Source organism: Oncorhynchus tshawytscha, linkage group LG19 (genome assembly GCF_018296145.1).
Source record: "Oncorhynchus tshawytscha isolate Ot180627B linkage group LG19, Otsh_v2.0, whole genome shotgun sequence".
NCBI lineage: Eukaryota > Metazoa > Chordata > Actinopteri > Salmoniformes > Salmonidae > Oncorhynchus > Oncorhynchus tshawytscha.
The window spans coordinates 11,064,142-11,082,864 of NC_056447.1; the positions used below are offsets into that span (position 1 = coordinate 11,064,142).

Here is an 18,723-nt window from a genome sequence, read left to right on the forward strand (position 1 = left end):
ATACACTCTTGTTGTGACGGTCACCATTCGGAGATTAAAGAACAACAAATAGACAACAATAATAAACCAATCGGTTATGAACAACCGCGTATCACTGATATAATTTAAGTGGGCTGTTTTTGTCCCTGCTCTCATTGTGGCAGGGCACTTTGTGCCATTCACGTGCCCCCCCCCATCCAGTGGTGTGTTAATAAATAAACCCTACCTGGGCTGCCTTTGCCTGGCTAAGGGCTCTGTGGAGTGGGTTTCGGGGACAAATGGCTCTTCAGATGTCTTCACAGGTAACTTGGTCAGAGATGGCTGGCGCTTGAAAAGTAAGTCTTGTTTCCCAGGTTGCATCCAAAATGGCATCCTATTTACCGCACTACCGGAAATGTATGGGCCCTGTTCAAAAGTAATACACTATATAGGCAATAGGGTGCCATTTGCGACAAAAGCTCAGTGTGTAGAAGTCGAGTTCTAGTTTAGTTCCTATAATTTTGTTGCTATTTTTATACTATAGCCTAGCAGTATTCTTGGTCACCATGCCATGTTGGTGCGTGTCTGACCGTTGCCAAACTTTGAAGAAGGTACATTATGCTCCACAGATCATTGTTGATTACAGCCTATTTCCTAATCTCCCCCCCATCTTTTGTTTGACTCTTGAAGAAGAAAAAAACAGTTTTTGGACATGCAATGAGGTGGTGAAAATGATCACATGATCAAATGTTTTGCTTTTGAATGTTCATCACCTGGTTTGATTTGATATTGGGACGATTTATCGGACACAAATAAAGGCTAGTCCTGGACTAAGTAGATTGCTCTGGATCTAAATGGAGTTAGACCCGAGTGGACCCAACCACAACCGAAATTCTATCAGCTGTAGTGACAATCAAACAGGACTCTGTCTCGAGGGACAAGTTAGCATTTCGGTTGGGTCTCGGGTATATCGGGTCAACCAGGACCCGTGAAGACCTTTTTACAAAAAGAAGCACTTTCAATGGAAAATCTCCATTGTACATGCTTTTTATTCTAGGACTAGATCTGCCTCCCTGAAACGACCCATTGAGTTCACCACCGCTGTTTCACTGAGCCTCCCTGTCATGTCTCTGCAGCAAGAGGTGGAGAACTTCAAAAAGGTTCACCTGATCAGCCGAGAGGAGTTTGACTGCCTGACCCCAGAACCCCCCGTCGACCCCAACCAGGAGGTGCCCCCTGGACCCCCAAAGCCCCAGCAGAGTGAGTACCACAGACACATGAACGGATGAGACGCAGACCTCTTACTAAGATGGGGGTCACACAGCTATGGCTTAATCACATGCCAAACACAACCACTCTACTGAACCAACGTTGGGAAATAACACCAGATATAGAGAGCAGAATAATACAGTGGGAATGTTTCTATGGCTTTACAACACCGACAAGCTATAGGAATACCTCCACGTAAGTCTTATTCATGTGCATATTGAAATGGAAGCTGTGATCCAGAAATGACCCATATGAACACGTGACTCATCTCTCAGTTCCCGTAGACGCCTTGGCGAACAAACTGTTCGGTGCCCCTGAGCCTTCCACAATAGCACGCTCCCTCCCGACTACTGTACCTGACTCGCCCAACTACCGCAGTGCCCGGACACCCCGCACGCCTCGCACCCCGCACCGGAAGGACCCCGCCATGACGCCCCGTTTCTACCCTGTTGTGAAGGAGAGCCGGCCCGTCGACGCCAAGGTAACAATTTTGTGTCTGACATTTTGCTTAGACTTACCCACATCCCGTAGATCTACCAGGGTTCAGTTGTCTATTGGTTATTGATTCTGACATCTGAGGCGGCACACTGCTCCTCTATTTATACGTTTCATTTGTGAAGTGTCTTCCATTTACATCTGAAACCTCCGACTAGGGGTGGATTTGTGTCTGGGCATCTTGACTGCTGTGGGTACTGTTTGGTTAACTGTCCTCTCTCTAACCCCCCTTGTCTTTAGACCCCAAGGAAAAGGAAGACCAGGCACAGCTCTAACCCCCCCATGGAGTGCCACGTTGGCTGGGTGATGGACTCGCGGGAGCACCGATCTCGCACTGCCTCCGTCAGGTGAGTCAAGTCCCCTCATCTCCTGTTGCTAACATTTGCACTTGTTCATATTACTACAGAAGTATTTTTGTCTTCTTTAGAACATTTCAATGCTATAAGAATTGTTGAGGTCGTACAGAATTGTTTATCACTTACACATTGGTACATGTACTTATACCAGCATCATACAGGTTTAATTTGTCGGTGGTGTTTGTATGTACTTTTAATCACTCCTCTTCCCTCTCTCTCCAGCTCCAACGCCAGCCCCTCAGAGGGTACACCTGTATTGGGGGGAATTGGCTGCACCCCCCAGTCGCTCCCCAACTTCCAGCACCCCTCCCACGAGCTGCTCAAGGAGAACGGCTTCACGCAACACGTTTATCACAAGTACCGTCGACGCTGCCTAAACGGTACGCATAGCTACCCATATTCTTTCCCCAAACAAAGATCACACGCAGACACGATCACCCATTCACACGCAGACACGATCACCCATTCACACGCAGACACGATCACCCATTCACACGCAGACACGATCACCCATTCACATGCAGACACGATCACCCATTCACACGCAGACACGATCACCCATTCACACGCAGACACGTCACCCATTCACACGCAGACACGTTCACCCATTCACACGCAGACACGATCACCCATTCACACGCAGACACGATCACCCATTCACACGCGCAGACACGATCACCCATTCACACGCAGACACGATCACCCATTCACGCGCAGACACGATCACCCATTCACACGCAGACACGATCACCCATTCACACGCAGACACGATCACCCATTCACACGCAGACACGATCACCCATTCACACGCAGACACGATCACCCATTCACACACGCGCAGACACGATCACCCATTCACACGCAGACACGATCACCCATTCACACGCAGACACGATCACCCATTCACACGCATCACCCATTCACACGCAGACACGATCACCCATTCACACGCAGACACGATCACCCATTCACACGCAGACACGATCACCCATTCACACGCAGACACGATCACCCATTCACACGCAGACACGATCACTCATTCACACGCAGACACGATCACTCATTCACACGCAGACACGATCACCCATTCAGAGACTAGAAAGTAACGACACATTATACTTGTGTGTAAATAGTTAGGAACACTGCGCATAGAAACAATAGCTGTTGCTTGCTTTGTCACAGGCTGCATGCATCCCAAATGGTCAAATGGCCTACATAGTGCACTACTTTTGAAATTATAGGGAATAGGATGGCATTTGGGACACAGATAGTGTCTGACTGACCTTTCACCCCTCCACCCCACTAATCACAGAACGCAAGCGGTTGGGCATCGGCCAATCCCAGGAGATGAACACGCTGTTCCGTTTCTGGTCGTTCTTCCTGAGGGATCACTTCAACAGGAAGATGTATGAGGAGTTCAAGCAGCTGGTGGTGGAGGATGGCAAGGAGGGATACAGGTAATGCTTCATTTCATTCTTTGCTTAATACTTACCAATCTACCAATTATACACAGAACTTTGATTGTAAAGAGCCTAAAATTGCATGTTGGGCAAGGAGAGTGCAATGTGTGAAGGCTCTTGTCCTGTAAAATTATTTGGGCCTAAAATTGTGTTTGGGAAGGGGAGGCAACAGGGGCAGACACTTGTTCCAGCCCTGCTCTAACACACCTGACTCAATCAAGCACAGGGCATTTTCTGCCAATTAAATCCTTGGGTGTTCCGCCTAAGCGTTTTTTGGGGGGCCGTCTAAGTCTAAACAGTGTACACAATTATTTTTCAGAAAGAAAAAAAAAACCTTTTTGTGTAAAACATCTAAAACCAGATATAAAGTATGTAGAAAAGATAATGGACCTACTGAACTACAATATAAAGGCAACATGTAAAGTGTTGGTCCCATGTTTCATGAGCTGAAATAAACAGATCCCAGACATTTTCCATATGCACAAAAATATTATTTCTCTCAAATGTCCCTGTTTAGTGAGTGTTTCTCCTTTGCCAAGATAATCCATCCACCTGAAAGGTGTGGCATATTGAAAAGATGATTTTAACAGCATGATCAATAAAACAAAAGGTCACTCTAAAATGTGCAGTTTTGTCACACAACACATTGCCATAGATGTCTCAAGTTTTGAGGGAGTGTGCTATTGGCATGCTGACTGCAGGAATGTTCATCATAGCTGTTGCCGGAGACTTTAATGTTCATTTCTCTACTATAAGCCACCTCCAATATTTTAGAGAATTTGTCAGTACGTCCAACCGGCCTCACGACCGCAGACCATGTGTAACCACGCCAGCCCAGGACCTCCACACCTGGCTTCTTCACCTGCAGGATCGTCTGAGACCAACCACCCAGACAGCTGAGGAAACTGTGGGCTTGCACAACCAAATAATTTCTGCACAAACTATCAGAAGCTTATCTGTGTGCTCGTCATCCTCACCGGGGTCTTGAGCAGACTGCAGTTTGGCGTCAAGCCGACTTCAGTAGGAAAATGCTCACCTTCGATGGCCACTGGCTCGCTGGAGAAGTGTACTCTTCCCAGATGAATCCCGGTTTCAACTCTACCGGCAGGCAGTGTGTATGGCGTTGTGTGGGTGAGCAGCTTCCTGATGTCAACGGTGGTGGTGGGGTTATGGTATGGCAGACGAAAACAATGACATTTTATTGATGGCAATTGTAATGCACAGAGATACCTTGACAAGATCACCCATTGAGCATGTTTGGAATGCTCTGGATTGACATGTACGACAGCGTGTTCAGGTTCCCGACAATATCCAGCAACTTTGCACAGCCATTGAAGAGGAGTGGGACAACATTCCACAGGCCACAATCAACAGCCTCATCAACTCTATGCGAAGGAGATGTGTTGCGCTGCATTAGGCAAATGGTGGTCACACCAGATTCTGACTTTTTAAATTTTTTTATCCATGCCCGCATCATTTTTTAAGGTATCTGTGACCAACAGATGCATATCTGTATTCCCAGTCATGTGAAATCCATAGGTTAGGGCCTAATGAATGTATTTCAATTGACTGATTTCCTTATTTAATTGTAACTCAGTAAAATCGGTGCATTTATATTGTTGTTCAGTGTATTTTTTTCATAATAAACTCAGCAAAACAAGAAACGTCTTCTCACTGTCAACTGCGTTTATTTTCATTAAACTTAACGTGTAAATATTTGTATGAACATAAGATTCAACAACTGAGACATGAACTGAACACGTTCCACAGACATGTGACTAACAGAAATGGAATAATGTGTCCCTGAACAAAGGGGAGGTCAAAATCAAAAGTACCAGTTAGTATCTGGTGTGGCCACAAGCTGCATTAGGCACTGCAGTGCATCTTCTCCTCATGGACTGCACCAGATTTACCAGGTCTTGCTGTGAGATGTTACCCCACTCTTCCACCAAGGCGCCTGCAAGTTCCCGGACATTTCTGGGGGGAATGGCCCTAGCCCTCACCCTCTGATTCTACAGGTCTTAGACGTGCTCAATTAGATTGAGATCTGGGCTCTTCGCTGGCCATGGCAGAACACTGACATTCCTGTCTTGCATTAAATCACACACAGAACGAGCAGTATGGCTGGTGGCATTGTCATGCTGCAGGAAGGGTACCACATGAGGGAGGAGGATGTCTTCCCTGTAACGCAGAGCGTTGAGATTGCCTGCAATGACAACAAACTCAGTCCGATGATGCTGTGTCATAACGCCCCAGACCATGACGGACCCTCAACCTCCAAATCGATCCCGCTCCAGAGTACAGTCCTCGGTGCAACGCTCATTCCTTTGACGATAAATGTGAATCTGACCATCACCTCTGGTGAGACAAAACTGTGACTAATCAGTGAAAAGCACTTTTTTCCAGTCCTGTCTGGTCCAGCGACTGTGGGTTTGTGCCCATAGGCAAAATTGTTGCCGGTGATGTCTGGTGAGGACCTGCCTTAAAACAGGCTTACAAACCCTCAGTCCAGCCTCTCTCAGCCTATTGCGGACAGTCTGAGCACTGATGGAGGGATTGTGTGTTCCTGGTGTAACTCGGGCAGTTGTTGCCATCCTGTACCTGTCCCGCAGGTGTGATGTTCGGATGTACCAATCCTGTGCAGGTGTTGTTACAAGTGGTATGCCACTGCGAAGACAATCAGCTGTCCGTCCTGTCTCCCTGTAGTGCTGTCTTAGGCGTCTCACAGTACGCACATTGCAATTTATTGACCTGGCCACATTTGCAGTCCTCATGCCTCCTTGCAGCATGCCTAAGGCACATTCACGCAGATGAGCCGGGACCCTGGGCATCTTTCTTTTGGTGTTTCTCAGTCAGTAGAAAGGCCTCTTTAGTGTCCTATGTTTTCATAACTGTGACCTTAATTGCCTACCGTCAGTAAGCTGTTAGTGTCTTAACGACCGTTCCACAGGTGCATATTCATTAATTGTTTATGGTTCATTGACAAGCATGGGAAACGGCATTCAAACCCTTTACAATGAAGATCTGTGAAGTTATTTGGATTTTTACAAAATGTCTTTGAAAGACATGGTCCTGAAAATGGATGTTTCTTTTTTTGCATAGTTTATCATCTTTAAGAACTAACAATCACCAAAATAAAAGCTAGACAGTCAGGGTGGGTGAATAGAAAATTCCAGTACCACTAATAGTGTTAGAAAACTGGTGTTTAGTCGATCACCACACAATGCTGATAAATACCGGTTGTCTGTATTGCAGGTACGGTTTGGAGTGCCTGTTCAGGTACTACAGCTACGGACTGGAAAGGAAATTCAGGCCAAACATTTTCAAGGACTTCCAGGAGGAGACCATGAAAGATTACGAAGCTGGTGAGATGCATCACCTAGGGAACCTCAACACATTCACACAGCGTGATAACTCTCAATTTGGTTACTACTGTTCCGCCACAATGAGTACATTCTGTGTACCAAATGGAACCATATTCCCCATATAGTGCACTACTTTTGACCAGAGCCTTATATAGGGAATAGGGTGCCATTTGAGACCTTGGCTTAGACTTCTCCCTAACACCTGCCTGTATCTGTGTCCCCATCTCCCACAGGCCAGCTGTATGGACTTGAGAAGTTTTGGGCATTTCTTAAATACTCCAAAAACAAGAACATGGGGATCGACCCCAAGTTGCAGGAGTGCTTGAGCAAGTTTAAGCGTCTCGAGGATTTCAGAATCGATGTAAGTAGGGAAACCTGTCAAAGTGTAATGTTCTCTTCTACTTTTTACTTCTAGGGACACCTGTCAAAGAAGGTTAAATGTCCTCTTCTACTTTTTACTTCTAGGGACACCTGTCAAAGAAGGTTAAATGTCCTCTTCTACTTTTTACTATTAGGGACACCTGTCAAAGAAGGTTAAATGTCCTCTTCTACTTTTTACTTCTAGGGACACCTGTCAAAGAAGGTTAAATGTCCTCTTCTACTTTTTACTATTAGGGACACCTGTCAAAGAAGGTTAAATGTCCTCTTCTACTTTTTACTTCTAGGGACACCTGTCAAAGAAGGTTAAATGTCCTCTTCTACTTTTTACTATTACGGACACCTGTCAAAGAAGGTTAAATGTCCTCTTCTACTTTTTACTTCTAGGGACACCTGTCAAAGAAGGTTAAATGTCCTCTTCTACTTTTTACTTCTAGGGACACCTGTCAAAGAAAGTGAAAAGTTCCCTTCTACTTTTTACTACTAGGGACACCTGTCAGTTACATTTCCTCTTCTACTTTTTACCACTAGTGAAACCTGTCAGTTACATTTTGTCTTCTACTTTTTACCACTAGTGAAACCTGTCAGTTACATTTTCTCTTCTACTTTTTACTACTAGTGAAACCTGTCAGTTACATTTTGTCTTCTACTTTTTACTTTACATTTTGTCTTCTTTTTTACTACTAGTGAAACTTTTTTTCTCTTCTACTAGTGAAACCTGTCAGTTACATTTTGTCTTCTACTTTTACCACTAGTGAAACCTGTCAGTTACATTTTGTCTTCTACTTTTTACCACTAGTGAAACCTGTCAGTTACATTTTGTCTTCTACTTTTTACCACTAGTGAAACCTGTCAGTTACATTTTCTCTTCTACTTTTTACCACTAGTGAAACCTGTCAGTTACATTTTGTCTTCTACTTTTTACTACTAGTGAAACCTGTCAGTTACATTTCCTCTTCTACTTTTTACCACTAGTGAAACCTGTCAGTTACATTTTCTCTTCTACTTTTTACCACTAGTGAAACCTGTCAGTTACATTTTCTCTTCTACTTTTTACTACTAGTGAAACCTGTCAGTTACATTTCCTCTCTTCTACTTTTTACCACTAGTGAAACCTGTCAGTTACATTTTGTCTTCTACTTTTTCCTACGAGTGAAACCTGTCAGTTACATTTTGTCTTCTACTTTTTTACTACTAGTGAAACCCGTCAAAGACAGTTACATTTTCTCTTCTACTTTTTACCACTAGTGAAACCTGTCAGTTACATTTTGTCTTCTACTTTTTACTACTAGTGAAACCTGTCAGTTACATTTTGTCTTCTACTTTTTACTACTAGGGAAACCTGTCAGTTACATTTTGTCTTCTACTTTTTACTACTAGTGAAACCTGTCAGTTACATTTTGTCTTCTACTTTTTACTACTAGTGAAACCTGTCAAAGACAGTTACATTTTCTCTTTTACTTTTTACCACTAGTGAAACCTGTCAGTTACATTTTGTCTTCTACTTTTTCCTACGAGTGAAACCTGTCAGTTACATTTTGTCTTCTACTTTTTTACTACTAGTGAAACCCGTCAAAGACAGTTACATTTTCTCTTCTACTTTTTACCACTAGTGAAACCTGTCAGTTACATTTTGTCTTCTACTTTTTACTACTAGTGAAACCTGTCAGTTACATTTTGTCTTCTACTTTTTACTACTAGGGAAACCTGTCAGTTACATTTTCTCTTCTACTTTTTACTACTAGTGAAACCTGTCAGTTACATTTTGTCTTCTACTTTTTACTACTAGGGACACCTGTCAGTTACATTTTGTCTTCTACTTTTTACTACTAGGGACACCTGTCAGTTACATTTTGTCTTCTACTTTTTACTACTAGGGACACCTGTCAGTTACATTTTGTCTTCTACTTTTTACTACTAGGGACACCTGTCAGTTACATTTTGTCTTCTACTTTTTACTACTTGTGAAACCCTTTCAAAGAAACAGTTACATTTTGTCTTCTACTTTTTACTACTAGTGAAACCCGTCAAAGACAGTTACATTTTGTCTTCTACTTTTTACTACTAGTGAAACCTGTCAGTTACATTTTGTCTTCTACTTTTTACTACTAGTGAAACCTGTCAGTTACATTTTGTCTTCTACTTTGTACTACTCGTGAAACCTCTACATTTTGTCTTCTACTTTTTACTACTCGTGAAACCTGTCAGTTACATTTTGTCTTCTACTTTTTACTACTTGGGAAACCTGTCAAAGACAGTTACATTTTCTCTTTTACTTTTTACCACTAGTGAAACCTGTCAGTTACATTTTGTCTTCTACTTTTTACTACTTGGGAAACCTGTCAAAGACAGTTACATTTTGTCTTCTACTTTTTTACTACTAGTGAAACCCGTCAAAGACAGTTACATTTTGTCTTCTACTTTTTACTACTAGTGAAACCTGTCAGTTACATTTTGTCTTCTACTTTTTACTACTTGGGAAACCTGTCAGACAGTTACATTTTGTCTTCTACTTTTTTACTACTAGTGAAACCCGTCAAAGACAGTTACATTTTCTCTTCTACTTTTTACTACTAGTGAAACCTGTCAGTTACATTTTGTCTTCTACTTTTTACTACTAGGGAAACCTGTCAGTTACATTTTGTCTTCTACTTTTTACTACTAGTGAAACCTGTCAGTTACATTTTGTCTTCTACTTTTTACTACTAGTGAAACCCGTCAAAGACAGTTACATTTTGTCTTCTACTTTTTACTACTAGTGAAACCTGTCAGTTACATTTTGTCTTCTACTTTTTACTACTAGTGAAACCTGTCAGTTACATTTTGTCTTCTACTTTGTACTACTAGTGAAACCTGTCAGTTACATTTTGTCTTCTACTTTGTACTACTCGTGAAACCTCTACATTTTGTCTTCTACTTTTTACTACTAGGAAACCTGTCAGTTACATTTTGTCTTCTACTTTTTACTACTAGTGAAACCCGTCAAAGACAGTTACATTTTGTCTTCTACTTTGTACTACTAGTGAAACCTGTCAGTTACATTTTCTCCTACTTTTTACTACTAGTGAAACCTTTTCAAAGTACACGTTTAGACACCTTTAATACAACTTTTTCACTGCTGGCTACGTGAGTGCTATCATGCTTCCTCAAGCTTTTCTAGGGTCGAAGTACTGAGCAAGTGGGTTTGTTAACATTAAAAGAATCCCTGTTGCATAGAGATGTTTAGAGTAGGGGTGTGACTTTTCAACAAAATTGGGACCTTTAACATTTATAAAAAATCCCTAACTTTTTTGTTGACAACTAAAATCACAGGGCAGTTATTACAACTACCACTAACAGGTCCCAATCATCATCATAAAAGGGACATGTTAAATTAAACAAATACATAACTCAACGATGCTGCGAAGTTAGTAGGAGGAGATGGGCATCTTTAAAATGATTTGCCACGGATATAAAGCGCTCCGCACGTCATCCTCATTTACCGTTGAAAACAGTGGCAGTGAGACAGGGAAGTGACTGCAGCGAAGTCCTGTATGCCAATGCTTTAAGAAGTTAAATGTGAACTTAGCGAGGTGGAAATAAGCATCAGTGACAGTACAGGTGCAATGCTGACAGGGAGGCACCTTGAGACCCAACTGGTTGCTGGCAGCATTGCGAAAAGGAATAGAGGGAGAAAATCACAGAGCTGTTGATAGAAATGATTGCAGTTGATATGAAGCCACTGTCAATGGTAGAGGATGTCGGCTTCAATGTTGCCCTAATGGCATGTCTAGGAGCAGACCACAAGATGACATGAAATAGTACAATTAGCAATTAGTTTAATTGCCCTGCTCAAGGATAGAACGCTAGATTTTCACCTTGTCGGCTCGGGGATTCAATCCAGCCAGCTTTCGGTTACTGGCCCAACGCTCCTACGCCTCAAGCTACCTGGCACCCCCATGGGTTATCTGTCAAGGGTGCTGCCCGTGCGCTCAGAAGCCAAAATGGGACAGGTGAAACGTTGCAATCTCTCTAAATATTTATGGGATAACGGGGAAAGAATGAGGAAGTGGATAGAATTTCATTTGTTATGATTATCAGTGAAATGAACGATTTTAAAACATCGATATAACACGTATTTGTCTTAACTGCATTGTTGGTTCAGGGCTTGTAAGCATTTCACTGTAAGGTTGTATTTGTATACCTGTTATATTTGTATACCTGTTGTATTCAACATTTCACTTCAAGGTTGTATTTGTATACCTGTTGTATTCAACATTTCACTTCAAGGTTGTATTTGTATACCTGTTGTATTCGGCATTTCACTGCAAGGTTGTATTCGGCATTTCACTGCAAGGTTGTGTTTGTATACCTGTTGTATTCGGCATTTCACTGCAAGGTTGTGTTTGTATACCTGTTGTATTCGGCATTTCACTGTAAGGTTGTATTTGTATACCTGTTGTATTTGTATACCTGTTGTATTCAACATTTCACTTCAAGGTTGTATTTGTATACCTGTTGTATTCAACATTTCACTTCAAGGTTGTATTTGTATACCTGTTGTATTCAACATTTCACTGCAAGGTTGTATTTGTATACCTGTTGTATTCGGCATTTCACTGCAAGGTTGTATTCGGCATTTCACTGCAAGGTTGTGTTTGTATACCTGTTGTATTCGGCATTTCACTGCAAGGTTGTGTTTGTATACCTGTTGTATTCGGCATTTCACTGCAAGGTTGTATTCGGCATTTCACTGCAAGGTTGTATTCGGCATTTCACTGCAAGGTTGTGTTTGTATACCTGTTGTATTCGGCATTTCACTGCAAGGTTGTGTTTGTATACCTGTTGTATTCGGCATTTCACTGCAAGGTTGTATTCAACATTTCACTTCAAGGTTGTATTTGTATACCTGTTGTATTCAACATTTCACTTCAAGGTTGTATTTGTATACCTGTTGTATTCGGCGCATGTGACGAATAACATTTGATTAGATTACTATGTATAGCTTTATAAGACTATAAATGACCAAGCACACAAGTTTCTACCTCTGCTTTTGAGAGGAGCTGGCGCCTTTCAGCTAAGCTAACAATATGCGAACTTCAATCTCGAAACTGCACGCAGAGAAATAAAAATACACAATTCTCTCAGTATCCCTTCAACAAAGAACAGGCCTGCCCTGTTCACCCTGTACTCTTTGGCTGCATCACGAATGGCACCCTATTCCTTACATAGTGCACTACTTTTGAGCTCATTTTCAAAGTAGTGCACTACTTTTGAGCTCATTTTCAAAGTAGTGCACTACTTTTGAGCTCATTTTCAAAGTAGTGCACTACTTTTGAGCTCATTTTCAAAGTAGTGCACTACTTTTGAGCTCATTTTCAAAGTAGTGCACTACTTTTGAGCTCATTTTCAAAGTAGTGCACTTTTTGAGCTCATTTTCAAAGTAGTGCACTACTTTTGAGCTCATTTTCAAAGTAGTGCACTACTTTTGAGCTCATTTTCAAAGTAGTGCACTACTTTTGAGCTCATTTTCAAAGTAGTGCACTATATAGGGAATAGGGTGCCATTTGAGACAGACTTTGTTACAAAACAAACTGTAAGAGGCATTTCCATGTAAAAGGACCAATGAAAAATTAAGGCATGTATAAAATGTATACATTTTTAAACCATATTCCATCCTAACAAAGGCTTTGCATTCTGGTCAAACCAATGGAAAAGGGATCAAAACGCAATCATGTTCAAGTAATTTCAACACTTATATTTCATTTTGGATAAATGATTTGTCTTCTGTAAGATTAAGAAACATTGCCCTGTGCCTTGTAATTCCGTTACCAAAAACCCACATATATTTAAGATATTTTCTCATTTCTCTCCCTCATGAGGGAGGGTTAATGAATGTTCACAGAAGTAACAAGTAAAGGTTGACCTACCAATTAGTTTTTTTGCTGACATCAAGTTTATTAATTATTAAGTGATTAAAACTCGTAATTCTGTTACCAGAATTACAGTTTCCAGTTGCGGGACCTTATATAGACAGGTGTGTGCCTTTCCAAATCATGTCCAGTCAATTACATTTACCACAGGTGGCCTCCAATCAAGTTGTAGAACCATCTCAAGGATTGTGAATGGAAACAGGGATTCACCTGAGCTCCACCCTTTTTTACTGGGGATAAAACATGTTTTCTTTGTTATTATGGGCTACTGTGTGTAGATTGAGGATTTTTATTTAATCCATTTTAGAATAATGCTGCAATGTAACAAAGGGGTCTGAATACTTTCCGAATGCACTGTCTACGTCAATTGCCTCGTACACTTGCACATTAGAGTCGGTACTGGTACCCCGTGTATAGCCATGGTATTTATTATTTTTCTCTCCGTTGTTGGTATGTAATTATTTCACTGATAGTCTGTCTGTTTACGAAGCATGTGACAAATACATTTTGATTTGTATGTCATCGCTGAAACCCATTCTTTCTGCAGACATCTTTTGAATCTTATTTCGAAGCAGATATTTAACAGTTTTGAAAAAATGTGGTCACGTGAAAACTGAGGATGATTTTACCGTGATTCTGTTGCCACACTGCATCTGCACAGTTCATCCAGTAAATGTGTTTCTGTGAAATGTTCTGTGTAAATTGTTCAATTGTGCATAGTTCATTGCTTTGTTAAACTTTGAAATCAATGGTTTTTGTTTAGCATAGATTTGAAAGTGAAAAATCTGACAATGTGGAATTGCCCTTTTAGAATGTCCGTAGAGCCCCAGTCAATCCCACCATTGTCCTTCATTACAGCCCCCGATGGAGGAGGGAGGTCGCAAGAGACACTCATCCAGCGGAGACTGTCGCCGCCGCCACCCCTCCCAGGGCTCCAGCCGCCCCCACAGCCAAACTGGCTTCGGCCCCGTTCGCCCAGGGCCCCACCAGGGAGGATGCCAAAATCAGCAGCCAGAGCCAGCGCCCGCAGCCCATACCTCGGCAACCGCATCAGACGCCCAGCCACCAAAGTAACCCCAGACAACCCTCAGCCACTTGGATCAACTCAACGTCATTGAATATTTTCTGCGCCGCAAGAATGCGAGAATGACTTTCTGACGAACAGCTTGTGATTGAATAAATCAAGGCTCTTCCATTTTGATTTATTTAGTTTGAAACACCCAGCGTTTTGACTTATTAGAGACGAAACTGAATGACTATTGAAGGAGTGGATGAAGTATTTTAATTTGCAATCCTTGGCATATTTTCTCCCCGTGGTTACAATGTTTGACATGGTTTCTGAGGACGTTTGATGGCAACTGCGAACCTCGTGATTCCTTTCTGTTGATGGACCCTCTTTCCACTTGACACCATCTAGTTGGTGGACTAGAAATTGATGCGTTGAAAAATACATATTTAACCTGTTTTGCGCGAGAAAGAAATAGAGGGAGAAAAAATAGATGTCAAAACACCAAACCAAATGATGAAAAAAATGACTTGTACCAGTCCCTCGGTATGAACAAGATCATTGAAAGTTGCCTTATTTTTATGTTTTTCCTGCTTTACTTGTGCCCGCCACCGTAATGTCGATTGTACAGCATTGACAATTGCAAATATGCAACATTGGTCACCACCTACAGTAGTGGCCACTCAGTGACTCCCTGCCTGCCAAACAGTGTTGAACGCAACCTGCTGAATGTGTCATCAAGCCCCACCCCTCAGTGTGTTTGCAATTTGTGGTTCTTTGTGCTGAAACGCTTTGCTGGGGGGGGGGATCACCAATCCGGATTACTTGAGAGAGAAACAGAAGAAGAAAAAGCGGAAAGGTTTATCAGTAGATCTGGTGTGCTGCGGTGGTTGCTTTGGGGATATGTGCTGCGGGTTATGTTCTGCTTCCCAGGGCTAAACAAGGCAGGGTTTCAGTCTGCAGCTTAGCATGGCCTATAACATTGCATCTCACCAGCGCTTCCACACACACACACACACCCCTCGTATGTTTTTTTTCCAGAGGCTCTACTCTGTTCATCTGGAGGAGTACAACCAATGGACAGACGGTCTCCCTTCTGACCCCTGAACCCAACCCACCTGTTCTATTCCCATGAACATCTGACTACATACAGTCAGATAAACTATAATAATCTGGTGTGGATAACATCATCTTCATCCGACAGAGGACTGATGATATCAAATAGATGAGTGATTCATTTTTTCTTCACCAATGTGAATTGGACAGAAGATAACTTTCACCTCCAGGCGACTTGTTTTATTGTTTATAGAACAGTTTATATATTCGACTTGCATGTGTACATACTTTTTCTTCTTTTAAATGGTCTGAAATGTCCAAATTTTTAAATTTGCAGTGTTTCTAGCTATGCTATGGGTATATGGTCCTCTTTAGTTCAATATCAATTGGCATAAATAACAGAACTGTTCCTTCTGCTGGAGGATGAGAAGGGATTCAAATTCACAGGTGGTTCCGCTGTGTCAACATTTAAAACAAACATGACATTGGCCATTCTATTTTCATTAACTGTCATTGTTGAAAAAGTTGAGTTTTTACAAGAATTAACTTTCTTTTTAGCTTTTTTCCCCCCTGTCTTGTGGGTTTAACTCAAGGGAACTGTGAGTCAATTGAGTGTGCTTGTATGATTGATTGAATCACTCAAGAAATTGTTTACTCAAGGAATAAAGACATAACTTTCCGAATGCACCCCCAGTGAATGTCCCCTCTCACTCGTCCTAGACCAGGATAGAGGGGACAGGTAAGATCTGTCCTTTGGGGTCCAGTCTAATCGTTAGCACAGTGCATCAGACCCTGTGGGTGGAACCGTTGGTGCTCCAATGAACTCAGCAGGACACCAGACATGGCGCCCCCTAGTGTCAGATGGGCTGGCGAGAAAGAGGGGAAGGGAGGTTATGGATTCAGAGGTTATGGATGGCTATGATGTCTGGGGACTGAAAAAAAGGACAAAATTCCATAAAGCCAAATAAATGAAAATAGCTGTATATGAACCATAGATTTTTTTTATAGTTCATTACCATTACAATATCCTAGGCTTGTCATGAGGGGGAATAAAATAATAAAAACAAATGTAAAATACTTGAATAAGATCTTGTATTATAGCATTTAATATCCATAATATCTGCTTTGTAGGCTGTGATTTGCTATTGGTGTTATTTGTAGTAATTGTGCTGTTCCTTATATATATATAAAAAAATTAAAAATACATTAAATGGACAAAAAAAATAAATAAACACCAACTCTGTCATCGTCCTGTTATTTACTTGTCTGTTCCCTGTAGGGTATTCCAGAAAGCAGTTTCATTGAGTTAACAAGCTAATTTTGATAAACTGACAGTTTTTCTGTCAGATTTTTTTTTTTTAAGCTACATTTGTATATGGCTGGTTGTTGTCAACTCACTGGGTATGTTTGAGCAGTAATGCTAACAGCCGACTGCAGAAGAAAGTCTACGAGTGATTTCGGGGGAGGTGCATCTGCAACAGCTGAAAGTTGGACACTGTTGTGGTTTACCTACAGCAAGGCTCCAACCTCCATACCACACATTTACAAACGTACAGTTATGACTATAACTACTGTTCCCTGAAGGAGAGAAACTAGGTACAATACAGTTACGGGGAGCTTGCGTGCTAGCGCCCTCTACTGAAGAACATTAGAATCACGCCTGACAAGGCCAATGAACACCGTGCCTAACTGTAAGCCCCACCTTCCACAGGCAATAAACCAGAGGCACGGATTCATTCTTTCAATTCAGTACCGCTCTTCACCAAGCCCAGAACAGGGCAGCACGTGGCCGAAGAGGTGTACCTCATTTCCCTCCTTCAGGGAATAGTAGTTATAGTTAGAACTGTACGTTCCCTTTGTCAACTTTGTGCAAAATGTTTTGCAACAGAAACAGTTTACTCTAAACGCTCTTCAACATGACGTAAAAGCTGTTGGGTTTTTAAATGAAAGTTGTAGCTCATTTTAATTGTATGGTTTCCAGGCGTTTACTTTCCGAATAGTCTGCGAAGTGTTCGGCGCAAGCGTCTATAAATGATGGATTTTTCCTCTAAAGTGGCATGAAATTCACAGGGTTTCTTCTAACTTCTACCAGCCGTGAACTGAACTACAACTTCCATTTAATAAAATAAACTTGACAGGTTTTGCAGTAAATTATTTCTGTTGCAAAACATTTTTTCTTGCAACAAAATTGTCATAATGAATACACCCCATGTCCACAGGGGGAAACGCATAAAGGGGTGTCAGAGGCCACGGACGCGCGCGACGAGCATCCGTTCTCAACAGAGCACAGGTTGCTTATTAAGAAACAGCCACAAGGTTTTCCTCACAGTGCGTCGGCCCTGCCGAACATTTCCCATCTCTGGGAGACCACCCAGGGATGCAGCCTCCACTCCCGGGAACGGAGGCCCCCACTGGATAGCAGATCCGCACCCGTGTTGAGGCTCCCGGGTAGTGTGCACACTGCTCTACAGCAGTAGGGAGCGAGCTATGGATAAAAGGGGGCGAGATTGCAGCCCTCCCTGTCTGTATGCCGCCACTGTCCAGTTGTCGGTCCTCACCACCACACGCTGGCCTGACAACGGGAGTAAATGCATGAGTGCTATGTACCCAACCCCCAAATTGAGCTGCCCTCGCAATGCATACACCACCCTCGGGGGGGATGCGTCTGTCGTGATCACCTTGCAGGATATAACTTGACACATGCTGCTGGTCCCTCCACCGAGCCAGAGCCCGTAGGCATGACAGGACCGGTTTAGGTGCCGCAATGCGTCCAAGCGAGTGTCTATCAACCGCCAAAGGTCGCAACAGCCCGAGGGGAACCATGGCGATCATAGAAGTCATCATCCCCAATAAGCGCAGGCATTGGCAAATAAATGTGACACAGCCTAAATTTGGCCAAGCAAAGCTGGAAACCGGCCTCCCTAACTCAAGAAATGGAATGTGTTGAGATGGAGTTGAATAGCTCTTCTCTTGATTCAGTATGGGTGTGTTTAACACCCCCTGCTTCCTTGCCCTCACTACCACCAGCCAATCATCCCAGATGTTTGTGAGCATTCTGAATTTATAGGACCTGGGGTGCTTGTTTAGGGCACGCAGGATAAAAATGGGAAGCAATGTCTCACCCCTTTTGCGAACCAGCCGTCCTGGGCCTCTGACATAGGAGCCACTTGGATTGCCTGCTTCTTAAGAAGGGAAGAAATCTCCGCCCTCAAAACTGGGTGCTGATGCCTCAGGAAGAGCCAATGTAATGATGCTGTCAAAACGTGAGGGACGCACAACGAATTGTAGCCTGTACCCCAACGTCAACGTTCGCATAATCCAGGACGACAGAGAGTCTCCCGTAATGCGCTATGGAAAGTTGTGTAATGGCACCTTGTGGACTGTGGCAATTTGTTTATTTTTCCATGCCTCTTTTGTTTTTTCAGCACTCTGAACAACCTTGGAACTTGGCTACCCCAAGTTTAAACA

General features: G+C 42.5%; 1 protein-coding gene and 1 long non-coding RNA gene across 4 annotated transcripts in view; one reads left to right on the top strand and one right to left on the bottom strand.

Moving 5' to 3' along the window:
* LOC112218362 (la-related protein 1-like) overlaps positions 1-16,501 on the top strand; it is a 104,782-nt gene extending 88,281 nt beyond the window's left edge. For all 3 annotated transcript variants that reach the window (XM_042301352.1, XM_042301353.1, XM_042301354.1), the window contains 8 exons: positions 1,095-1,218; positions 1,503-1,708; positions 1,963-2,069; positions 2,301-2,458; positions 3,391-3,535; positions 6,794-6,903; positions 7,137-7,264; positions 14,052-16,501. In XM_042301352.1, coding sequence (XP_042157286.1) covers positions 1,095-1,218; positions 1,503-1,708; positions 1,963-2,069; positions 2,301-2,458; positions 3,391-3,535; positions 6,794-6,903; positions 7,137-7,264; positions 14,052-14,267 — 1,194 coding nt within the window. In that variant the 3' untranslated portion in view covers positions 14,268-16,501. The remainder of the gene's footprint in view (positions 1-1,094; positions 1,219-1,502; positions 1,709-1,962; positions 2,070-2,300; positions 2,459-3,390; positions 3,536-6,793; positions 6,904-7,136; positions 7,265-14,051) is intronic.
* LOC121840050 lies at positions 8,025-8,584 on the bottom strand. The gene is made up of 2 exons (XR_006079339.1): positions 8,536-8,584; positions 8,025-8,218 (listed from the first exon to the last, which is right to left on the bottom strand). It is a non-coding gene; the product is annotated as an uncharacterized LOC121840050 (long non-coding RNA).
* Positions 16,502-18,723: the final 2,222 nt, after the last annotated feature.